Source organism: Nicotiana sylvestris, chromosome 9 (assembly GCF_000393655.2).
Source record: "Nicotiana sylvestris chromosome 9, ASM39365v2, whole genome shotgun sequence".
Lineage (NCBI taxonomy): Eukaryota > Viridiplantae > Streptophyta > Magnoliopsida > Solanales > Solanaceae > Nicotiana > Nicotiana sylvestris.
This window is the reverse complement of record NC_091065.1, coordinates 132033194-132060330: the sequence shown is the minus strand read 5'-3', so window position 1 is coordinate 132060330 and position 27137 is coordinate 132033194. Positions and strand designations below refer to the sequence as shown.

The window sequence follows — 27137 nt, the reverse complement described above, 5'->3', positions numbered from 1 at the left end:
ATTCTGAGTTATTGCAGGGTGTAACTCGAATGTCTTTAGTTTATTGTCTTTAAAATTCCAATGTAAACCTTTCTATCTTCAAATTCAATGAAATGAAATCAATATTTCATCGTCAATGAATCTATTTCTTTATTCTTTCTTATTTTGTTATTTTTCTTATTTCTTCTTGCAGTTCTAATAATGCGAACTTAAATAACATGACATGCTTGCGGACTTTATGCCCAGATCCTAACATGATGTCTAACTGTGAAATAATGAACTAAGAACCAGAATATGATGAAGATGAGGCTTTAGGGAAATAAATCGAGAATTGGAACAATTTGAGAATAAGCCTAAGCCAAACTTAAATGAAACTGAGCCAGTTAATTTGGGTAGTTCGGAAGAGATCCAGGAAACCATGATAAGTATTCACACTGATGAAAGAAATAGGGATGCATTGATCCAACTTTTGTTCGAATTCAAAGACGTGTTTGCTTGGTCCTATGATAATATGCCAGGACTGAGTGTTGATTTAGTGGTGCACAAATTTCCAACTTACCCCGATTATCCCCCTGTCCAACAAAAGCAGAGAAAGTTTAAAACGGATATCAGTGACAAGATTAAAGAGGAAGTCACCAAATAGTTGAAAACGGGTATGATCAAAGTGGTCCGATACACCACATGTTTGGCTAATATGGTCCCAGTGCCAAAGAAAGATGGGAAAACCCGAGTGTTTGTTGACTATGGGGAATTGAACAAAGCGAGCCCCAAGGACAACTTTCCATTACCAAACATCCACATCCTTGTTGACAACTGTGCCAAACATGAGATGCAGTCTTTCGTAGATTGTTATGTTGTGTATCATCAAATCCTGATGGATGAAGAGGATGCAGAAAAGATGGCCTTCACCACACCTTGGGGTACTTATTGTTATAGGGTCATGCCGTTCGGTTTGAAGAATGCCGGGGCAACTTACATAAGAGCTATGGCTGCCATCTTTAATGACATGATGCACCAAGAAATCGAGGTGTATGTGGATGATGTGATCATTAAATCAAGAACGCAGAACGACCATGTTCGGGATCTGAGAATGTTCTTTGAGCGTCTGCGTAAGTATGATTTGAAGTTAAATCCAGCTAAATATGGATTTGGAGTTCCATCTGGAAAACTTTTGGGGTTTATAGTCAGTCGGAGGGGCATCAAGCTAGATCCAACAAAGTTAAAGTCTATTCGGGATTTGCCTCCTCCAAGAACTAAGAAAGAGGTTATGAGTCTGTTGGGAAGGTTAAATTACATCAGCAGGTTCATTACTCAGTTGACTTCCACATGTGAACCCATATTTAAGCTGTTGAAGAAAGATGCAACGATTAGATGGACAGATGAGTGTCAGGAAGCTTTCGATAAAATCAAAGAATATCTATTGAACCCACCAGTCTTGGTCCCACCCGAACCTAGAAGGCCTTTGTTTTTGTATTTGATAGTCTTGGAGAATTCCTTTGGATGTGTTCTCGATCAGCGTGATGTGACCGGAAAAAAAGACAGGCCATATACTATTTAAGCAAGAAGTTCACTAGTTATGAAGCCAAATACACTTTGGAAATGACTTGTTGCGCCTTAACTTGGGTCGCTCAGAAGCTTAGGCATTACTTGTTGGCATACACTACCTACTTCATCACCAGATTGGATCCTTTGAAGTACATATTCCAAAAGCCAATGCCCACTAGGAGGTTAGCAAAATGGCAAATCCCGCTCACCGAGTTTGACATAGTCTATGTCACCCGCACGGCAATGAAAGCTCAAGCTTTAGCGTATCACCTAGCTGAAAATCCTGTTGATGATGAATATCAGCCTTTGAGTAATTACTTTCCAAATGAGGAAGTAAATTTAGTTGAGGTAATTTCAGAAGACACCAATGCTTGGAAAATGTTCTTCGATGGAGCTGTGAATGCAAAAGGTGTCGGGATTGGGGCAATTTTGATCTTACCCACTGGTCAGCACTATCCGGCCTCAGCCCGACTTTGTTTTTTCTGCACGAACAACACTACTGAGTATGAAGCCTTCATTATGGGCATGAACATGGCAATTGATCAGGATGTGGAAGAATTGTCAATCATGGGAGACTCGAACTTGATTATCCTACAAGCTCAAGGTGAATGGGAAACTCAGAATGTTAAGCTTATTCCATACAGGCAATATGTTGAATATCTTAGCAAGCGGTTCAAATTTGTCGAGTTCAGGTACATTCCTCGGTTTCACAATGAGTTGGTCGATGCACTAGCTACTTTGGCCTCGATGCTACCATATACAGGCAATGTCCACATTGACCCATTGGAAATCCAAATTCCACAAAGACATGGTTATTGCAGCGTAGTTGAAATAGATCCTGATGCTCAAACATGGTATCATGATATCAAAAGATTCTTGAAAACAAAAGAATATCCCGAGCAAGCTAGTGGAGACCAAAAGAGGACCATTAGAATGCTTGCTAGTGGCTTCTATTTTAGCGGAGAGGTCTTGTATAAAAGGACTCCAGATCTGAACCTTTAAGATGTGTGGATGCCAAGAGGCCGTAAGAATCATGAATGAAGTGCACGCGGGAGTATGTGGACCCCATATGAATGGATACATGCTTGCAAAGAAAATCCTTCGAGTAGGTTATTACTGGATGACTATGGAAAATGATTGCTTCAGTTTTGTCCGAAAGTGTCATCAGTGTCAGGTACACGGTGACATGATTCATGCACCGCCTTCAGAATTACATCCTATGTCAGCACCATGGCCGTTCGTTGCTTGGGGTATGGATGTCATTGGGACAATGGAGCCAAAAGCTTCAAATGGGCACAGATTCATATTAGTTGCCATTGACTACTTCACAAAGTGGGTCGAAGCAGTCACTCTCAAAGCCGTCACTAAGAAAGCAGTGGTGGACTTTGTGCATTCCAACATTATCTAATGTTTTGGTATCCCTAAAACTATCATTACGGATAATGCTGCAAATTTGAACAGTCATTTGATGATGGAAGTATGAGAACAATTTAAGATCACGTTGTCACACCCTAACCTCGGAAGGCGCGACTGGGGCTCAATCGAGTGAACCCAACTGACCAAGCCTTGGGACACCTTCTACCTAACTCACTATGATCAAGAAACCAAGCTTTTATTTAAATTAGTCAGTAGAAAAGATCGCACATGAAACATTGATAGTTCATTTTATATTACAATCCTTAAACCATAGTTAAATTTCCCAATTTCATACATTTACCGTTTAGAGGAAACAAGAGTTTAGAATTACAACATAATCTAGTGGCCCATCCAATACCCGTACATAACCCACACAAAATGTCTACGGAGCCTCTAAGGATACAAAAGACAGTTATGATAATGCCGGCAACAAGGCCCCGGCTATACCTCAAAAGTGGAAATTTAAAACAAAAGGTGTACAACATAACACCTGAAGGAAAAGGGGATCACCAAGACTTCTGAGAGGAGGATGCTCAGCTACCTGCGATCGACACTGTCTGCTATGGAACCACCTACATCCATTCAAAAGATGTAGCGCCCCCGGCAAAAAGGGACGTTAGTACTGTGGAATAGTACTAGTATGTATAACTAAACACCATCTAATTAGAAAGAACAACCATACAAAAACAGATAAATCATAAGGACTAACACGAGCATTAAACAATCACCACATCATCAAGTAAAAGGAATCACATAGCTTTCACATAATTTCCATAGCTTTAGGTTGGCACATTTCATACTGTTGCATCATCTCACAATACCACTACTTTCTTGCACGGAGTCCGATCATGACCCGATCGGCAAGGTTGCCTCATTTGAGACATGTAACTCAATCACACTTTCATTCTCACTTTTTGGTTTCAATATCAGCACAATACCACCATGTGTGTAGCATGGCGTCCGATCACGGCCCGATCGGCTAGGCCGTCTTACCAAGACATGTTTCCTTTTCCATCAATCATCTCATTTCAATCTTTATTTCACATATATCAGTTCATAGGCACTTGGGGCCACAATTATCACATTATACTCGGCACTAGGCCACATTTCATTATTCAAACTCTTTCCCCCCACGTTTCACATCATTTCCACTTTCAATATTAACCTTGTAATTTGAGATAATAAGCACATACAAGAGCAATTCAAGTTGTAAGCATAAAGAGGATTTCACATAGTTTGGCATAACAATCTCAATTAAACTTGACTTCGAATCTGGGCAATTTAGCACATAGTTCACATTCTTCACACATTCTCAATTTACCAAGAATAGCATATTGTGCACATTGAAACACACCTTCCACATGTAATCTTGAAACACCATTTCACTTGAAATAACAAGTACTACATCTATAGATTTTCAGACTTACAACATTTATATGGACGCTATGAGAGACCAATTTCTAAGAAAAGGGGGTTTTAGCCATACATACCTCAATAGAGCTTTCCTTAAATTCTTACAATAATTCTGGAACTCCTAGCAACCTCGATCTATTTTATGAGAATTACATATTGAACCAAGAATTATAGGGATAATCAAGATTCTAGCTCATTTGAGCACATTATCAAGCACTAAGTGTGCATTATGATTTTTAAAACCCTTTTTGGTGAGAGTTTCTATCATCCTACACCCCATTTGTTACATTTTTAGCTCATAGTCTCCCCATAATCTTTATTACACATACATGCAAGAAAATCCATCCTTATACCCATGAACCCACTTGTTAATTACCTATTCTAGTATGAATTTCAAAATCAAAGGTTAGGGTACAAGTTCTTACCCCTTATGATGAAGGCTTAGCAACTTTGCTTGATAATCCTCAAAGATTTGGGCAAGGATGTAATAGTGACTTAGTGAGGATTATTTTCTCCCTCTAGAACTCTTTCTCTCACTCTAAATATAGTAGAAAATGGCACAAGACATCCTAATAGGGTGTTTTTAATGAAATGAGGTTGGGTTTTAAAAGTTAGAAAATAGGAGCCCCGATTCAATCTACGGTCGCATATGCGATCGCATAACTGACATGCGGCCCGCAAAAGGGACAGCAAAAGTAGCCCTCAATATTGAACATACTTCCCGGGTATGCGACCAATATGTGGTCCGCATACCTGTTTTGGGGTCGCATAATGCACCGCAGAACGACCCTTCGCAAAAATCCCAAGGAGGCTTTGCAACGACTATGCGGCCCGCATATCGATTATGCGATCGCATAATTGGCTGCACAGTTTACCTCAAAGTTAGCCAGCACTCTGACTCACTCTGTGGCAGATATGTGGCCTGCATTGCTGTTATGCGGTCGCATAATGGGCCGCAAAAATGTGCTCTTCTGAAAATCATTTTCCTTAACTTTTTGATGCACAGATCAGTCCATTTTTTGGCACTACGAGATTTCAGGTTTCTAAGTAGAAATTTCACGGGGCCTTACATCCTCACCCACTTAAGATCATTCATCCTCGAATGAGGAACAGGATTCACTCATCAACGACTTAGGCATTTTCAGCTTCACACCATATACCAACAACCCCCAAATTTGACTAACTCCCTATATTTCCAAAAAATTTTCCAGAGAGCCCCAGAAACATATCCGAATAGCATATAAACAATCTATTGACATGACATAATTCACAACCACACTAACCACGGCCCCATGGGCAATATATAATCAAAACGAAACAGTTTTACATAGATTGATCAAGTGATACAAAGCTCATAGGGACCAAATTCATAGAAACTATTACATGGCTATACAAAAAAATATGGGTACTTTCTTTTAGTTTCTTCCTCGGCTTCCCAACTGGCTTCTTCAACCTGCTGGTTTCTCCATAATACCTTCACGGAGGCAATTTCTTTGTTTCTCAACTTCCGAACCTGCCTGTCAAGAATGGCAACTGGCATTTCTTTATATGACAGTTCTTCATTAACCTCAATAGTTTCAACTGGCACAATAGTGGACGAATCTCCCACTACCTTATTTAACATAGACACATAGAAGATTGGGTATACCATTGATATCTTGGGTGGTAGCTCAAGCTTGTATGCCACCTGACCGACCCTCTGAATGACTCTAAACGGTTCGACATACCTCGGACTCAATTTTCCTTTCTTCCCAAACCGCATGGTACCCTTCATGGGGGAAACCTTCAAAAATACCCAATCATCTTCTTTGAACTCCAAATCTCTACGACGAACGTCCGAATAAGACTTTTGGCGACTCCAGATTTCAACCTCTCCTTAATAATCTCGACTTTCTCCATAGCCTGATCCCTATCAATTCAGCTTCCCCAACTTCGAACCACCCAATGGGAAACCTACATCTCCTACCATACAATGCTTCAAATGGTGCCATCTGGATACTAACATGGAAGCTATTGTTATAAGCAAATTCTATGAGTGTCAAATGATCATCCCAGCTACCTTTGAAATCAAGAACACAAGCAGGCAATATGTCCTTAATGTGGCACTACGAGATTTCAGGTTTTTGAGTAGAGATTTCACGGGACCTTACGCACGCATCGCAACTCTACCCCTTATCGGACCAAAGCTAATGGTGCTGTTGAAATAGCAAACAAAAACATCAAGAAGATCCTCAGGAAAGTAATTCAAAGTTCTAGACAATGGCATGAAAAGTTGTCGTTTGCATTGTTGGGATATCGCACAACTGTGCGCACATCAGTTGGAGCAACACCATATCTATTGGTTTATGGCACTGAAGCCGTAATACCCACAGAAGTTGAAATTTCATCCATTCGAATCATCGTTGAAGCTGAGATTGAGGAAAATGAATGGGTCAAGACCCGTCAAGAACAGTTAACCCTGATTGATGAAAAGTGGATGGCCGCAGTATGCCACAGGCAGTTGTATCAACAAAGAATGGCCGTGCTTACAATAAGAAAGTGTGATCTAGCAACTTTGAGATGGGGAAACTCGTTTTGAAACATATTCTCCCGCATCACAAGGAAGCAAAAGAAAAGTTCGCTCTAAACTAGAAAGGTCCATACATTATAAGAAAATTGTTGCCGAAAGGGGCGTTGTACTTGGGAGACATTAAAGGAAATGACCCTGAAACAGCTGTCAATGCAGACGCAGTCAAAAGTTATTACATTTAACCATTCTGCGATACCAAGATTCTCTGGTTGGTTAACGAAGGCTTTCATTCTCGCTACCCAAACACTTTAACCCTTTTCTAACCCTTTGAGCCGGTTACCTTTCTTTGATTACTCTCTTTGGAACCCGAAAATGCTTGTAAAAAAAATCAAAAAACAAAGTTTCCCTGAACTACGTTCAACTTGATTCCGAAAGGATACGTAGGCAGCCTCTCTCTGGGGTTCAGTCACACCAAAACAAAAATCCACATTCCCCCCAAAGATGAAACTGGGGCAAAATTTATAATGGTTCGGAACCGGTTCGCCTGAAAGGTTCCAAATTTGTAATTCAATCCAAACTCTTTTACCCTAAATCCTGTTCAAAATCCTTCTGATCAATCGGTAAAGATATTAAAAATAGGGGGATATTGGTTACTTGGATCTTATACAATCAAATGAGAGAAATAAAATGAGAGAGTCTTATTGGTGAAAACTCACACGGGCACCGTTAGGCGATGGTGAGCAGAGAAATTGAAAATGAGAGAGTCTTATTAGTAAAAACTCACAAAGAACACTATAAGGCGACGATGAGAAGAGAAATAAGAGAGATCATTTGGTGAAAACCCACAAAAGGGCGCCACTGATCGAAAAAAGAATCACTTACAACCATCGGTACTGATGAGAGTCCTGGCAAGGTTTCTCGGTTATGGATTATGAAAGGCTTTATGAGAGTTGGATGGTTTGCACAGATCGGGTATCCAGTCCAAGAAGCATGTCATGTCTATTGAAGTCTGCATGCACTCCAGATAAGTCCTTCTTTCCTTTCCCCGAAAAGGACACTTATCGTTTAAATTCATTATCCTACCCGTTGTTTACTTTTCTTTGAATTTCTTTCAGTCTAATTCTCCTCCGAACCTAATACAAAGAAAATATGGCAAGATTGGTTTTACAGGGTTTTGTTTGAGAAAAGTCAAATTCAAGAAAAGAACTCAACCTCAGTAGGTGCATCAAGTCGATCTTAGCTGGCCATGATGGTCGATGCTCTAGAATCAAAACTCTTAGAAAGGAAAGGAATCAAAAGTCAAATGCCCATAAAGGAAAAAAAATGAAAAGGCCAAGCCCCACACGGGTTAACCATTATGTGGAATTTTGGAAAGTCACGATCTCGGGGATTAGGAATGAAACCAATTTCCAGAGAGCCAGCGAGCAATGAAGATTTTCATCGAAAGAGTTGGGCCAAGATCAAGTGATCGAAACAATCAAGGCCACAAAACCAACCACCATTTCAAACTGACAAATTGTTCTTTGATTTGAAAATAGGAAAACAGGTACAGTCCAAAACAACCTTCTAAGAAGCAGGTGCAATAAAAGCAAGGCACGCAGAAACAAAAACAGTTCTGCATCAAGAGTTGACCCAAAAATGGAAGTCCTTTTAAACTCTTCATTCATTCTCCTAAATAAAATGAAAAGTGAAAAGAAAAGATTCAAAATCATGGTAGCCTAGGTTCCCCAATCTCTAGCTATGTTTTCCTAACATAGGATCTCATTCCCTAATCGTTGCTAGTATAACCTGGTAGTCTTTTCCAGTATAGGGTTCCACTCCCTAGTTGATCCCCGGCATAACCAGATGACTTTTCCGGCATAACCCGCGGACCTCCCCGGCATAACCCGAGGACCTTTTTTGGCATAACTCGAGGACCTTTTCCGGCATAACCCCATGACTTTCCCGGCATAACCCGCAGACCTCCCCGGCATAACCCGAGGACTTTTTCCGGCATAACCCGATGACGTTTACAGCATAACCCGTGGACCTCCCCAGTATAACTCGAGGACCTTTTTCGGTATAACCCGATGACTTTCCCGGCATAACCCGTGGACCTCCCCGGCATAACCTGAGGACCTTTTCCGGCATAACCCGATGACTTTCCCGGCATAGCTCGTGGACCTCCCCAGCATAACCCGAGGACCTTTTTCGGCATAACCCGATGACTTTCCCGGCATAACCCGTGGACCTCCCCAGCATAACCCGAGGACTTTTTTCTGGCATAACTCGATGACTTTCTCGGCATAACCCGTGGACCTCCCCGGCATAACCTGAGGACCTTTTTCGGCATAACCCGATGACTTTCCCGGCATAATCCGTGGACCTCTCCGGCATAACCCGTGGACCTCCCCGGAATAACCCGAGGACCTTTTTCCGGCATAACCCGTAGACCTCCCCGGCATAATCCGAGGACCTTTTTCCAGCATAACCCGTTGACTTTCCCGACATAACCCGTGGAACTTCCCGGCATAACCCAAGTACCTTTTCCTGCATAACCCGATGACTTTCCTGGCATAACCCGTTGAGCTCCTCGGCATAACCCGAGGATCTTTTCCGGCATAACTCGATGACCTTTCCAGCATAACCTGTGGACCTCCCCGGCATAACCCGAGAACCTTTCTAGCATAACCCGGTCATTTTTCTAGCATAACTTGGTAATCTTCCCAACTCAGGGCCTCCGATCCCCAATTGATTTCATTGCAGATATAGGGTCTCCACTCCCTAATTTCTTTTCTCAGGGATACACAATCCTGGTTTTAATTGCTTTCAATAAAGAAATAGTTTAGATTTTGTCACAATAACTCACGAAATTTTTCTAGTGAAAACTGGGGCAGAAAAATTTTGTTCGTTTGTTTGTTTTGGTGTCTAAGCAGGTTATACCTTAAGACACAGGGTTAGAGATAACCAAAAGAAGAAGTTTCAATCCAGAATAAAAGAAAAGATATAACAAGAAAAGAAGGGATCTTCAAGTGCATAAGCGGAGAAAAGATGCGGACTGCTCAAGATATGATTGAAGTTATGAGCTTTGCATGTCCCGCCTTGATCCGAAAAGCTGAAGAAGAATGAACCAGTGTTCGCAACTAACGAGCATCAAGATTCAGATCAGAGTTTGCAAAAGAACCAGCCAAGACTCAAGACCAAACTTCAGAAGGTTTATAGATAGGAATCTTGTAACTCGTAGTTGATAGGCTTAGTTAGTTAGTTTTTCATTTTTTATTTTGGTGTAATAAGGAGCTCAGCCAGCAGAAACAGCAGCAACAGAGTGAAATCACAGTTTCCCGGTAGTCTCGACTACCAAAACTTTCAGAACTACACTGACCTAATTCCTTTATAGCCAAGGATATGTAGGCAACCTCCGAAGTAAGGTTCGATCAGATATTTTCAAAAGATGCTTCCCATGGAGTTTCAAACGGGCAAAAATCGCTCGTAATTTCTCATTTATCTTTGCCCGAAAATCCTTCATGTTTCTAAGCAAAGAGGGGCGACTGTGAGTATGTGATTTTTGCCCTATATGAAATACTCCTATAAAATTAAAGAAAATAGATTTTTTCCAATTATTTGCCATTTTATAGGATTTTCTGTAGGATTTTATTAATTGTTTGCATTTTTTGTGCATGTTTAATTTTTTGTTAAAAATCATAAAAAATGTCAAAAATACCATGCATTGCATTTAGGTTTTTGTTTTAGTATTTTTAGGATTAAATAGTTAATTAATTGCTTCATTAAAAATGAAAATCACAAAAATGGCTCATTTTTATATTTTCTACCTTTTAATTTTTAGATTAGTGATTTTTCTCTTTTAATTTAGGATCAAGTAATTGTTATAAATTTTATAATTAGATAATTAGCTTAATTTTACAATTTAGATTAATTTAGGAATTTAATTCAGTAATTTTAATTAAAAAAAGAAAAAATAGAAAAATGAAATAAAAAAAGGTAATTGAAGAAAGGGGTTTTGATCTGAATTTGGGCTCATTCTCATACCAAATCGGCTCAAATCCCCCCCCCCAAATCAATCCAGACCCAAGCCCAATCCTTTCAAACCCGGTCCAATTTCCCTTCATCAAAACGACGTAGTTGCACTTCAAAACTACGTCATTTCGACATCTTTACCCCATTAAACGACCAAAAACCCCTGGCTTCATGATTCAATCATTTTAATATAAACCTAATTCCCGTCTCTCCCAGAGACCACCGTCCGCTCCACCATTCCTCCGCCGCCCGAAAATCGTCTCGTGGCGGCGGGCCACCTAAAAAACCCTCAAATTTCAACAATACAACCTTCGTCACCCCCTCATTCATATCCCGCTAATGATTTCTCCAAAAGGCCACTCAGTTTCTCCGAATTTGAGATCCAAGAATAAAAATCTGAACTTTTTGCCCTTTGTTCAAATTTTCTTGACATGGTCCTCAATCCATGATGAAACCCACATGAATTCCTCAGTTTTCAACAAAGGAAGTCATTTTAATGTTGAGATTGTCCTATCTCATAGATTGGCCGGACTCCGGGCAAATGATCTTTGAATGATTCAATTTCTTCGAACCTCTGCCTCATTTTCTCTTTGGCATATATTGAGAATTGTTGCATGAAGCACTAGATGTGGAAAAGAGTCCAGCGAGTGTTCATGTTGCAATTCTCACCATTTTGCCGAGATTATTGCCCGCCGGATTTTGAGTTGATTTGTCACTGTTTCTAAAGGATATCAAAGCTTTGTTCGATTCAATTGATATACCTCTCCCCCTGTTTTCATAACCCTTCATGTGTTAACAATTTTTGTCTAAAAGTAGTTTTTGTTTGGTTCATGATTGATTCATCAGTGGTAATATCTCAATAACTAGATTTAATTGCATTTGTTAATGTATTAGTTTTTCTGAATGCATCGTTAATCTGTTTTTCCGGTTAGTCAGAATTTTGTTTGCCTAAGTCTTCACTGAGAGTTTTTGCTTTTAGCGTGGGTTCAGATTTGGATCTATTAGTGCAAAAGCCCAAGTAAAACATTGGGCCTGTGGTTTAAGTGGCCCAGAGATCCAATATCACTTAGGGTAAATGTCAGAATAGTAAAATAGGGGGTAATTACAAGGGTACTAAGGGTTCAAATTGGATAGGGATTGAGGGAATCTTATAGGAAGCTTCTAGATAAAAGCTGACAAGGATCATTTAGAAAAAAACAGGGGGAAAATTCTGGGACAGGGGTGTAAGTTGATTAAATTAAAAGTTTAAAGGGTACTTTTGAATGATAAAAATCAGAATTGGTTGCCTTAAATCCCCTCTATAAAAAGATCATTTTGCCAATGATTAGGGCACAGAAAAAAGAGTGGAAAGGCAAAACTGCTGAAAACAAAACTTTCCTAAAGTGTTCTTAAGAAATTTTGAGCTTTCTTTTGTTCTGGAGGTCTTTTTGCTGGGTTTCAAAAGTTGGAGTAGAAATTTGGGGTTTATTCATTGCTGGTTTTTGCTGAGCTGAGCTAGGAACTACAGATTTCTTTATTTCTTTTGGCTGTTTTTCCTTTTGCTAGGTATTTTTTCTGAACTCTTGTATGCCTTGCTGAGTTGCCTTGAATGAAATGTTATTTTCCTTAAACATTCGAGCATAAAGTTGGATTGTTTATATTATACTCTTGCAATATTCTTGAAATTTTCAGCCTGTTTAAAGTCTTAAATCTGTTTTAGTTTTTTTTTTCATTTTTTGTTAATTTTTGCAATGGTTGGAGTGTTAAGACAATGGAAATGGTCTATTGATATCCAGTAGTTGATATAACATTCTATTTGAATATCATACTGTCTTTTCCTTTTCTTTTCTTTCTTTCAGAAACGTTGCTATTCTTGTTTGATTTATGAGTAGCATGAGGCATCAGTTATTAAATGTCTTTTGGTTTTAAGGTGGAAGTTGTTGTTTAGATCATGCAGACTTGGCAATAGTCTAAACATGAGCTCTACTATAGTGTTCTGTATATGAAATATGTAGATTTGTGCTAATTTGAGGATGTAAAAGTTGTTTGCTATTGATTACCTGGCTGTAGTTTGCAGATCTGACCACTAGTTGGTTAGATTAGTAAGCTCCAAAGCTAAGGAAGAGATTTAAAGTTGTTGGGAAAAGAGTTTTGAGCTAAAGATTTAATCAGATCATGCATTAGTTTAATTGTTATTGTAAGTGATTTTTGTATACATTAGAAAGCATTAATTATGAAGAATTGTGATTGAAATGACCAGAATTGTAAATGCCAGAATGTTTCAAGATATTCTGTAAAAGTAGTATGATTTTGTTTCTGAGAAAGTAGTCTCATTTTGGTTGTTTATGTAATTCGGTTCCGAGAAATAGTATAATTTTGGTACATGCTCATTGTGATGGGCCTAATCGAATTTTATTTCTAGCCCAATAAAGAATTTCAGCAAGGCAATGAGAGCCCAATATTTTCAGAAATAAGGATATACATCTGGCCTGTTTTCCTTGTAATCTAATACTCACGATTGTTTCTTAAACTCAGACTTAAAAGTTGATTGTATTTAGTTCTTCAATTTTTATCATGACTATTTGTGTAATCTTTTAATATTCAGATACGCTCCTGCCCCCAGTCAATTTCGTAATTTCGGTCCAATCCATGTAATCTCAAATTATATACAAGTAATTGAATCTTATGAACGATCACAGTTTGTTTAGACAAGTATAATATTTTAAAATAAATTGAGGCGTGTCATCTGCAATTGAACTCCATAATTCATGGCCCTCACATTAATACCAACTAGTGTAGAAAACACTTTGAATATTCCATAGTTTGCTTTAGGCACGCAATTAAATCATTACAACTGTCACGACTCCAAAACTGACCCGGTCGTGATGGCACCTATCGTAAAACTAGGCCAACCGACACAATTCTTGAATCAACCATTATTCAATAAAAGTTATTTTTATACCATTTATTAATCAATAATGTCATGATGTAAGTCTAAATAAATAGTGCGGAATAAATACACAAGCCCGACATCGTGGTGTCACAAGTCACGAGCATCTACTAAGGTATGAATACAACGAAAAGTTTGAAAATATACTAAAAACAATCTAAGAAAGACAAGAGGGAGAAGAACGGGACTGCAAACGTCAGGCAGCTACCTTGCTAATTCTGATGACTCTGCCACTGAGAAATCAACACCCGCTACCAGGTTCAGAAATACATGAATCTACACACAAGGTGCAGGGAGTAATGTGAGTACGCCAACTTAGTAAGTAATAAAAGTAAATAAAGATTGAGCAGTAAGAAATCACGTAACCCTCGTCATAGCACCATAGTGGTTACAGAAGGTTCCCAAAATAGGATACCATTCAAATCATTTCGTTAAATTTCCAACTTCAGTAAAATCCTTTAGAAAATATCTTTCTAACCTTTTCAATAGAGGTTTAATGAAATATATATAGTAAAAGTGATGAAAATCATAATCGGCCCCTCGGGCAAAACATAGTTTGTATACACCCCCTCGGCAAAAAAAAATTCATAACCATTTCATAACTTAAAAATCTCGGAGAAAGTAACAAAGCCAAATTAGTGACTAAATTCTGAACACCTCGTAAAAACTTCAGTATAAATGAAAGTTGTTTAAAGTATTTGTTCAACATTTTCAATAGAGGCTCGGTCTAAAGATGAGTGAAAGCAGTAATTTAATCAACATATTCAACAGAAACTCACTTTAAGCAAAAGTGAAATAAAAACAATAAGTTCATAAACAGGCCCCTCATGCAAAGCATCACTAATATATGTGTATATATATATCCCCTCGGGCAAGCCACTCAGTCACTCATGACTCAACTCTCAACAATCAGCGCTCACACTCAGCACTCACGCTCAATAGGTACCTTATCATAACCGATACGGCGTGCAGCCCAATCCACATATATAGTCGATTGTGCTCACAGGGGGTGTGGAGACCCCGGAGGGGCTCCTACAGCCCAAGCGCTATATCGTTGCGGCATATATACATACATATATATATATATATATATATATATATATATATAGTTGCGGCGTGCATCCCGATCCATAAATATATAATCCTCACAACCAACCCTCGGCCTCTCTCAGTCATTAACCTCACCATCAGACCCTTGGTCTATCTCAGTCATCAACCTCACAATCAGGCCTTCAGCCTCTCTCAGCCATCAACCTCACAAGCCACTCGGACTATCAGTAAAACAGGGCGTTCAACTCAAATATCATTTATAGTATCAAAATTGAGTAAAGAAGGCTGAGCTATGAAATCAGTAAAACAAAGTTTGACTAAGTACAATTATTAAGTCAAAACAGTGAGGAAAAGTAGTAAAAGCCCCATAAGGGTCCAAAACAGTTGGCACGAGGCCCAAACATGGCATTCCGCCCAAAACGTAGCAATATTTTTGAAAACACAATGATATCAAACAATTTTCAATCAAATATGAGACTTAACAGCCGTACGGGACAAACAAGGCCACAATCCCCAACGGTGCACGACTCCACGCTCGTCATCTAGTGTGTGTGTCACCTCACAGTAGCACAACGATATGAAATCTGGGATTTCGTACCCTCATGACAGCATTTAAAATCATTACTTACCTCAAATCGGTCCAAACTCTAGCCCGCGATGTCTTTTTCTCTCGAATCGGCCTCCAAATGCTCCAAATCTAACCAAAATCAGTATATTATCATCAATATACGCTAAAGGAACAAAGCCCAAGCGAAAATAATCAAATTAACTCAAAAATCCCGAAATTGGCTCAAACCAAGCCCCCGGTCCCCCGTCTCGGAATTCGATAAAAATCCCAAAACTGGAAAACTTATTCGCTCACGAGTCTACCCATATCAAATTCATCAAAATCCGACATCAAATGGCCATCCAAATCCCCAAAATCAACTCTACAAACCTTCCTCTATTTTTCCCAATTTTCACCCCAAATTCCCAAATTAAATGATAAGAATCAAGACATAATCATGAGATTTAACCAAATTTGAGTGAAGAACACTTACCCCAATCAATCCTCTAAAAATCCTTTCAAAAATTGCCTCAATCCGAGCTATGAGCAAAAATGGCCGAAATCCTCGAAATAGAGTACTTTATAATCTACCTAGGCATTTACCCTATGCTATCACACACAAACTAATGTGATAGCGAAGCACAAAATTTTCCAGCCCTTCTTTTACCCTATGCGATCGCGTAGAACAAATTTTTCCAACAGCCTTCTCCAACTCTTCCGGATAGCCTCTAGTATAATGGTCATACCTTTTTGTACAAAACACCAAATTACAATTGGTCTAACTTTCTGAAAACTAGACATCAAAGGCTACAACTTTTATTTTTAGATCATCTTCAAATTCCTTATAGATTGTGAGATATAAGCTTCCAAAGTTGGGTTAGTGCAGCAGAGATTTTACTCGATGCGATCGCGGGAAGACTTACACGATCACACAGCACAACTCCATTTTTCCAAATTTTCTCTATGCTAACGCGGTCAGATCTATCCTAACGCACTGTACACCCCTGAAGCCAAAAACCAGCAACAAGAAATGGCCAAGAAATGGTCTGAAACCACGTCGAAACTCACCCGAGGCCCTCGAGACCTCAACAAAACATGCAACACATCCCATAACATCATTCAAACTTGTTCCAACCTTCGGAACGCCCAAAACAATATCAAAACATCGAATCATCATCTAATTCAAGCCTAAGAATTCCAAAAACTTCCAAATTTTGCTTTCGATCAAAAAGCTTATCAAACCTCGTCCGAATGACCTGAAATTTTGCGCACATATCACAAATGACATAATAGACCTACTCCAACTTCCGGAATTCCATTCCGACCCCTATATCAAAATCTCAACTATCAACTGGAAAACGCCAAAATTCCAATTTCGCCAATTCAATCCTAAACCTTCCACGGACCTCCAAAATACATTCTGAGCACGCTCTAAGTCCCAAATCACCTAACGGAGCTAACCAAATCATAAAAATTCCAATCCGAGATCATATACTAACAAGTCAAAACTTGGTCAAACCTTTCAAATTTTAAGCTTCAAACTGAGAACTGTTCTTCCAAATTCATTCTGATTACCCTGAATATCAAAACCGATGATTTACATAAGTCATAATACACCACAGGGGGCTACTCATGCCCGAGAACTGGCGAGCGAAGTGCAAAAGCTTAAAATGACCTGTCGGGTCGTTACATCCTCCCCCACTTAAACATATGTTCGTCCTCGAACGTGCCCAGAGTTGTTCTGAAAGCCATCAAATCACTGTGTAACCTTACCATGCATATACCCCGGGGGTGATCCCCCGTCACCCTATCTCATATAGGTCCGATAACACAATGCAACTGAAATTCCACAATCCATCATAGCCCATAAACCTTGGAACCAAGTTTTCCACTTCTAATATCATCTTTAAGATCAGAATCTCCCATCTATACACTGAATAAGCCCAAAGCTGTAACAAATCATACCTGCAGCCTCAGATGCAATTACATGATATACCACATAACTCAAACACACGTAGCGATAACTTCTAATCACAGTAGTTGCTCAAAACAACCGAATATCGATAATAAACCTCTTATCAAATAAAACCTCATTCCAACACTTTCGTATATTGCCAATGATGAATGAAACACGCAGAAAGTCATAACCATTCCTCAGATCAACCATTCATGAAGCTCCCTCTCTTTTGGCAAGGACTATAGTAAATTTTTAAGCCGAACCTTGATATTATCCTTCCAACATGCTGAAACCGAATCCGTTTTTATTCATTCTAGATCCAAACAAACTCATCTAACCCAACACAGCTACTCTGGTGACATGACACATCAATACCACCTAAAGCCACAACTCGTGCAATCCGCACACTAATAAGCAACAATCCGAACGTACTCAAATCATGAAAAATGACTCAAATGAGAGAGCTGTACCGCAAGCTCACCAATACTACCACAACACAATGCTAAGAAACCATCACACGTTGTAGAACAAGAACACACGAATCTAACCCGAAGGATCATACCTCGACATAACTTTGCCGCAATGCGCGACCCTATCCAAATACTGGTTCGCATGAGATGCCTCAAATAACCATGCTCAAAATCATCAACCAAGTGCAATTTGATGCCTAGCATCCAAAAGTGAATCACCATAACCATGGAGAAGCAAATGACGTAATGCCATATCAGTCCGAAAGAACATACCCAATGCGCAACAAATCGTGCAACGCCCAATTACCCGTCTCGCTCAAATTCTGTTGTAAAGCTCAAATGGAGTCACACCATATGCGCATATAACCCACAAATCACAACTCCTCGTAACACATAAGAGTAAATTATAGATCACTCCAGAACACGGATAAGCTCAACAACAATCGAACGGTACATCTCTCAACAATAATAGTACGAAGTCAACAATTCCAACCCGGTGCAGAACACACATCCATGTTGGGCCTACCAATGAACCACACATCAACTCTGGTCACCCATAACATATAAATAACCCTCCGAAGGTTCGCAGTGACTAAGTTATAGCACATACTATCATCTGACTAGCTTACTCACATCTTTACAGTCCACAATTGCGAAATAACCTGTTCATGAGAACTCCCAATCTCCAAATCCATAAAGCACACGAATCGCCATATCTGATCCACCTCCCGAATATCTAACACATCCCTACTACTCGATCATCCCATAAGGGGTACTTCTAAATATTCTTCTGTGCCACCAAGCAAACCTTGAATATCAGCAGTCGATCCGACAAGATAGTGCTGCAATACCAATAAAGCATCCATAACTCAAACACATCGCCCTTTCTGAAATGTATACCCTCATCAAGCCACACCAATCCGTGATCTCATTTATCTAGTCATCTGAAGTTGTCCATGCTACCTAAGAATTTATGACCTTCCTTTCAAAACTGAACCGTGACCTTGCACATGTAACCCCACACAACATACCGCATAAACCATACCATCCTATGATAAATATGATAACTTCATAACCCACTCCGAGCTACAAGCAACTACGTACTAAGCCAGCCAAGAACATTTCCATTTGATCTCATCTAGGAGAAAATCATTATACATCCCATGTTTCTCATGCCAGTAGAAAATATACATCTCTAACCGTGGTAGAAACCATCAAGAACTCTCCAAATTCCATTTGCACAATACCAAACAGAACTAAATTCCTCTAACTCAACCCAGCTACGTAGGCCATCGAAACCTAGGAGCATTGCCACGAAACACCTGTAGAAACCCAGTGCATCATAAGCACCCAAGAACCGACCATATCTATTACCCTGCCGATCCAACCTACTACCAAGATGTTCTAATTCTCTGAGTTCCTTCCGAATTACCTTCAAATTCATATGTTTCCTTGATAGTACACCACTATCCTTAACTAAAACTTGCCCCACGAACTTTAGCTAAAAATCACATTGCCCTAAGGCTCATAAACCCTCGCATTCCTCTGAAGCACCCTAAAAGTACCAGAGCCATGATACCCGCTCTGAGAAGACCTTCTACGAATCTAAAGTCATTGCCTTTACCTTCCTGATAGTGGTGTGTAGAATCCATAATAATATAGAAATACCACGAGTCTTGACACCCTCCAATGTAAACCTCAGTTTTTAGGCAAATATACAACCTGAAAATCTCCAATTATTACATGTAAAAATCTTGAACCCATTAGACCTATTCTCGAGAGTCATCCACTCTGCTCAAACCTCCATTAGACTGATCAAACGGACTGGACGGCCTGTGCTCCATTAGCACTCCAATACCACGAAAGTAACCCCACCTTAATGTATACAGGTAGATTCCTGCTCCATGTACATTACATCCTTCACTAATAACAACTCAAGTCATTCCGTGATTCTCATACACCCATAAGCAAAGCATAACCTTTATTGAAATTTCCTTTACTCGAGTCATCCTCGGTCTCAACCTCTGTAAGCCATCACTGACTCACCAGTATGTCCCAAACTAGAACCATCATAGCACATAACCGTGCAATCAACTGATCAATCGCAGACTCCCCCACTTGGCTCAATGCCATAGATCAAAACACACCATAACTCATAATGCATATACTCTATTACTGCCATAATACCATAGTGAGATTAAACTGAATCCTTCATAAGCTCGTGAAAGACAGACCATTTAGTACTTTAAATCTTCTATAAATCTCGCATTCACCCTCGTAACATACAAGCCCACTCTCTTAAGCAACCCAAATTCAAATTGTAACACATATCTTTTACTAGTAACAGAGATCTTCCAATAAACGATATAAGGATCACACAAACTTCAGAACAATCCGCAAAGATAACCCACCCGCTTCGCCTCAAACTAACATATCTTTATATCCTTCCACTGGAATAAACATTACGCAGTCACTTAATCTTCCTGAGTCTGAACTCATATCACAACGTGAAAATTACTTCACTTCCCAACTAGGCAACATGAAAAGGTCCTTCAACCCGCCTACAACTCGGGCTATACATCAAATCAAGATGGAAATCAAGCACCGGATAGTTCTTACTACCCCAAAGCAGACCCTTCTTGTCTCGTTCAAATCATATGTACACATCTCGCAGCCACATCATACTCGTCACATAGTTATCCAGTCATCACTCCCGCTAATAGGGACACTATTGGACATACAAATTCAAAAACACGTGCTCACACAATCAACGCCTCAATGCTCAAGCTATAGGAAAAACTTGGCCTCAAGTCCTCCAGACTGGCCCAACATCAACATACAGATATCACATCTCGCCCCTCGATCATGGAATCACAAGCTATCGATGCATATCTGATATTGAGCGCTCATGCGAGCAAACGAATGCGTGGAAAGAATTCAAAGAGTTACATTTCAAGCCGAATCAAGGACGCACGATAAGAATTCAAGAATGTGAAGTTTTTCCTAAAGGTTCTACAGCCTCCCGAGGATAAGTACAGACATCTCCGTACCGATCTGCGAGACTCTACTAAACTTGCTTATGACTCGTGAGACCTATGTAACCTAGACTCTGATACCAACTTGTCACAACCCAAAAACTGACCCGGTCGTGATGGCTCCTATCGTGAAACTAGGCCAGCCGACACAATTCCCAAATCAACCATTATTCAATAAAAGTTTTTTTTATATCATTTATTAATCAATAATCTCATGATGTAAGTGTAAATGAACAGTGCGGAATAAATACACAAGCCCGACATCAAGGTGTCACAAGTCACGAGCATCTACTAAGGTCTGAATACAATGAAGAGTCTGAAAATATACTAAAAACAATCTAAGAAAGACAAGAGAAAGAAGAGCAGGGCTTCAAACGTTGGGCAACTACCTTGCTAACTCCGATGACTCTACCACTGAGCAATCAACACCCGCTACTGGGTTCAGAAATATCTGAATCTGCACACAAGGTGAAGGGAGTAATGTGAGTACGCCAATTTAGTAAGTAATAAAAGTAAATAAAGACTGAGCAGTAAGAAATCACGTAACCCACGTCATAACACCACAATGGTTACAGAATGTTCCCAAAACAAGATACCATTCAAATTACTTCGTTAAATTTCTAACTTTAGTAAAATCCTTTAGAAAATATCTTTCTAACCTTTTCAATAGAGGTTTAATGAAATATATATAGTAAAAGTGATGAAAATCATAATCAGCCTATCGGGCAAAACATAGTTCATACACCCCCTCGGCAAACAGAAATTCATAACCATTTCATAACTTAAAAATCTCGGAGAAAGTAACAAAGCCAAATCAGTGACTAAATTTTGAACACCTCGTAAAAACTTCAGTATAAATGAAAGTTGTTTAAAGAATTTGTTCAACATTTTCAACAGAGGCTCGATCTAAAGATGAGTGAAAGCAGTAATTTAATCAACATATTCAACAGAAACTCACTTTAAGGAAGAGTGAGAAAAAACAGTAAGTTCATAAATAGGCCCCTCATGCAAAGCATCACTCGTATATGTGTATATATATAGCCCCTCGGGCAAGCTACTCAGTCACTCATGACTCAACTCTCAGCAATCAACGCTCACACTCAACACTTACGCTCAATAAGTACCTTATCATAACCGTTGCGGCGTGCAGCCCGATCCATATATCACTGCAGCGTGCAACCCAATCCATATATATAGTTGATTGCGCTCACTGGGGGTGCGCAGACTCCGGAGGGGCTCCTACAACCCAAGCGCTATATCGTTGCGGTGTGCAGCCTGATCCAACATATCGCTACGGCATGCAACCCGATCCATATACATACATACATAAATATATATATATATATATATATATATATATATATATTGCTACGGCGTGCAGCCCGATCCATAAATATATAATTCTCACAACTAGGCCCTCGGCCTCTCTCAGTCATTAACCTCACCATCAGACTCTCGGTCTATCTCAGTCATCAACCTCACAATCAGGCCTTCGGCCTCTTTCGGCCATCAACCTCACAAGTCACTCGGACTATCAGTAAAACAGGGCGTTCAGCTCAAATATCATTTATAATATCAAAATTGAGTAAATAAGGCTGAGCTATGAGATCAATAAAACACAGTATGACTAAGTACAATTATTAAGTCAAAACAGTGAGGAAAAGTAGTAAAAGCCCCATAAGGGTCCAAAACAGTTGGCACGAGGCCCAAACATGGCATTCCGCCCAAAACGTAGCAATATTTTTGAAAACACAATGATATCAAACAATTTTCAATCAAATATGAGACTTAACAGCCGTACGGGACAAACAAGGCCACAATCCCCAACGGTGCACGACTCTACGCTCGTCATCTAGTGTGTGTGTCACCTCACAGTAGCACAACGATATGAAATCTGGGATTTCGTACCCTCATGACAGCATTTAAAATCATTACTTACCTCAAATCGGTCCAAACTCTAGCCCGCGATGTCTTTTCCTCTCGAATCGGCCTCCAAATGCTCCAAATATAACCAAAATTAGTATATTATCATCGATAGACGCTAAAGGAACAAATCCCAAGCTAAAATAATCAAATTAACTCAAAAATCCCGAAATTGGCTCAAACCCGGCCCCCAGGCCCACATCTTGGAATCCGATAAGAATCAAAAAACTGGAAAACCTATTCGCTCATGAGTCTACCCACATCAAATTCACCAAAATCCGACATCAAATGGTCATCCAAATCCCCAAAATTAACTCTCCAAACCTTCCTCCATTTTTCCCAATGTTCACCCCAAATTCCCAAATTAAATGATAAGAATCAAGACATAATCATGAGATTTAACCAAATTTTAGTGAAGAACACTTAACCCAATCAATCCTCAGAAAATCCCTTCAAAAATCGCCTCAATCCAAGCTATGAGCAAAAATGGCCAAAATCCTCGAAATAGACTACTTTATAATCTGCCCAGGCATTTACCCTATGCTATCACACACAAACTAATGCGATAGCAAAGCACAAAATTTTCCAGCCCTTCTTTTACTCTCTATGATCGTGGCCATTTCCCCCCAATAGCGTAGAACAAATTTTTCCAACAACCTTCTCCAACTCTTCCGAACATCCTCTAGTATAGTGGTAATAACTCTTCGTACAGAATTACAAATTACAGTTTGTTTAACTTTATGAAAACTAGACATCAAGGGCTACAACTTTCATTTTTGGATCATCTTCAAATTCCTTATAGATTGTGAGATATAAGCTTCCAAACTCGGGTTAGTGCAGCAGAGATTTTACTCTATGCGATCGCGGGAAGACTTACGCGATCGCAAAGCACAACTCCATTTTTCCAAATTTTCTCTATGCTAATGCACTGTACACCCCTAAAGCCAAAAACCAGCAACTAGTAATGGTCCGAAACTACCCCGAAACTCACCCAAGGCCCCCGGGACCTCAACCAAACATGCCAACACATCCCATAACATCATTCAAACTTGTTCCAACCCTCGGAACACTCAAAACAACATCAAAACATAGAATCATCATCTAATTCAAGCCTAAAAATTTAAAAAACTTCCAAATTTTGCTTTCGATCAAAAGGTCTATCAAACCTCGTCCGAATGACCTGAAATTTTGCACACACATCACAAATGACACAACGGACCTACTCCAACTTCCGGAATTCCATTCCGACCTCTATATCAAAATCTCACCTATCAACCGGAAAATGCCAAAATTCCAATTTCGCCAATTCAAGCCTAAACCTTCCACGGACCTCCAAAATACATTTCGAGCACGCTCTTATGTCCCAAATCACATAACGGAGCTAACGAAATAATAAAAATTCCAATCCGAGATCATATACTAACAAGTCAAAAGTTGGTCAAACTTTTCAAATTTTAAGCTTCAACTGAGAATTGTTCTTCCAAACTCATTCCGATTACCCTGAAAATCAAAACCGGCGATTTATATAAGTCATAATACACCACACGGGGCTAGTCATGCCCGAGAACTAGTGAGAAAAGTAGAAAAGCTCAAAATGACCGGTCGGGTCGTTACAACAACTACGGGTACGACTCCCGTGGCGTGGTTGTGATACCAAATTTCAAATTAGTCTACTTTTTTAAATATGAACATCTATAGTTTGCTTTAATTGAGTACAAATATTCTAAAATAAATCGAGGCGTGCCATTTATAATTAAATCACTTAATCTATGGCCTTCACATTAGTATTATAAATAGAAAACATTCTTTGAACACTCGTAGTTTGCCTTAGGCGCGTTTATAATAAAGTCATCAAAGCTACGGGTACGGTTCCCGTGATGTAGTTGTGATACCTAATTTCCAAATTCGGGGGGTGACCCAGCCACAACTTCTAATAACTTTAATAAATTAAACATGTTGTAGATCGTGGGTACGGTTCTCGTGACATGATTCGCAATGTGTATCAAACAAACAAGTGTACGACAATCGTAACTTGTTCCAGAATAATTCCATAAAATAATTAAAAAGTGGTTATAAAGTTAAAAATGCACAATAGGTTTAAAATGTGTAGTAAATCAGATAATAAGCCAATTATTAATAGTTAAGCGACTGTGCTCGAACCACAGAACCTGGGAATGCCTAACACCTTCTCTCGGGTTAACAGAATTCCTTACTTAGAATTTCTGGTTTCGCAGACTTTTAAATAAAGTCGAAATTTCTTCGATTTGGGATTTAAAATAAACCGGTGACTTGGGACACCATAAAATTATCCCAAGTGGCGACTTTGAAAATTAAATAAATAATCTCATTTCGAATAATGTCACTTTAATTGGAAAAACTCTCTTATATACCCCCTCGGATGGTAAAAAGGAGGTGTGACAACTCACCAAGGCATGATCTAGGTGGATCAAGATTTATACTGAGATGGGCAGATATAAGATCTTCCTATGATGAATTTGTGTAGATCCCAAATTTCTGAGAAATTTTATATGGACTAGTGACCGTTTCAATTGACATGTACACATATGATAGGTGTTGAGATATGCTCTTATGTTTTAAATAACAAAACAAGGTGACCGTCCAAACTATATGATCCACATACACAGGAGAGAGAGAGAGTGGCTCAAGAAAGACCTCAGCACTAGGCTGCTTTACATTAGATTCGATGCCATGTAGGTAAATATTATGATGGTGCATGCACAAGCATAAGTGAGCAGATATTATTGATGACGCCCAAATCCACTACTAAAAAGTAAATGGACACGCTCGCATGTAATATAATATACTCAATTATGAGTCGGGGTTGAATCCCACAGAAAATAATATGTAGGCGATTAGGAGTATAAGAGAATTATCACTTATTATGCTAACCCAAACACTTAGAATGGTTTTGAGAAAATGTTCATAACTAATTGCGAAAATGTAAACTAACCTAGAAAGCAAGTAAAATGATCAATGGCTACAAGCATGGATGCCTGGGGAATTACACTTAAGTAACGATCCAATGTGTTTAACGATTTTATAAATATGAGCGAGTTTATGTTTATTAGCCTCGAGTAATAATTCTTTATTAGCTTCTTCCGAATACTAACAAGATTTTCTAATTGAATTATCCCTAAAACAATTAAGACATTAAGCATACCTGAATATGGTTACAAGTAGTTCAATTCTATCCCTAGGTAGAAACTATAAAGTGAGGGTTAACACCTCACATTCTTGTTAATTAATCTTTTTCAACCCCAAATTATCTTTTCCAAAATTAATTCAAAGTAAATGGACGAGTCCTAGGTTTAGCTAATCCCTTTGGAAACATTAAAGAACAAGAACAATGAAAGAAACAGTAACTCACTTCAATATAAATAAAAATTGTTCAATACATAAACACAACAAGATATTTAATCCACACTTTAAATATGAATATTCCATAAACAAGATTCAAGTGTTAGAAAAAAAAATACTACATACTTAGATATACAATACAAAGCAAGAAAATGAAGAAATAAATATAAATGGGTAAGAAATTCTTAGCCGAAAGCTTCAAATCTCCAAGACCCAAATGTGTGTACAAGAACCCTAACTCCAAAACTTGTTTTCTCTTCTTCAGATATGTCAAAAATATTCAGAGACTGACCAAAAATACTTTCCAATAAGCTAGGTCGTGTATTAAATTCCAGAACTGCCCCAGTTTTTCCGCCCATTTGTTCTTTGCATTCGCGATCTTACCTTCCCGTTCGCGAAGGTTTATTCTGCATCTTTGCGTTTGGGTCTCTCCTTCGTGTTTGCGAAGTTTTGTTTTCAGCGTCTTCGCGTTCGCGATCTATGCTTCGCGTTCGCGAAGGTTCGATTTCTTGCTCTTTCGTGTTCGCATTACTCCTTCGCATTTGCAAAGGGTCATTCACTGGGCAGATTTCTATTGTTTATTTTAGCTCCGTTTTGACTCGTTTTTACTTGGTTTCTTCGCGATCACTTCTAAATCACATAATAGAAGTAAATGACATTGACCACACAATTTAATCAATCAAACATAGCAAAAATCTAATATTAAAGTTGAGATAAGTTGGTAAAATACCAACTTATCAAACCCCCAACCTTAAACTATTGCTTGTCCTCAAGCAATTCAACAACTATGAACATCCTTCTATAAAATCATCAATTAAGCTCAATGGCATACCAAACAACATTTCATGTCAAAAAGGTTCAAATTAAACACAATCTAGTGACTTCGGTTGGTACCAACAATTAATCCAAAGCATATGAATCGCCAACAACTTCTCACAAATTTTATTACAATTCAAGTGCTCAAACACCACA

At 39.0% G+C, this 27137-nt stretch overlaps 1 protein-coding gene across 1 annotated transcript; it reads left to right on the top strand.

Moving 5' to 3' along the window:
* Window positions 1–1767: 1767 nt before the first annotated feature.
* Window positions 1768–2526, top strand: LOC138878235 (uncharacterized). Its single transcript, XM_070157901.1, has one exon. The coding sequence runs from the start codon at window positions 1768–1770 to the stop codon at window positions 2524–2526; it is 759 nt and encodes a 252-aa protein (XP_070014002.1).
* Window positions 2527–27137: the final 24611 nt, after the last annotated feature.

Bases quoted from the DNA above. Each gene is read 5' to 3' on its own strand.
- LOC138878235 (XM_070157901.1), top strand. From the start codon at position 1,768: ATGAAAGCTCAAGCTTTAGCGTATCACCTAGCTGAAAATCCTGTTGAT.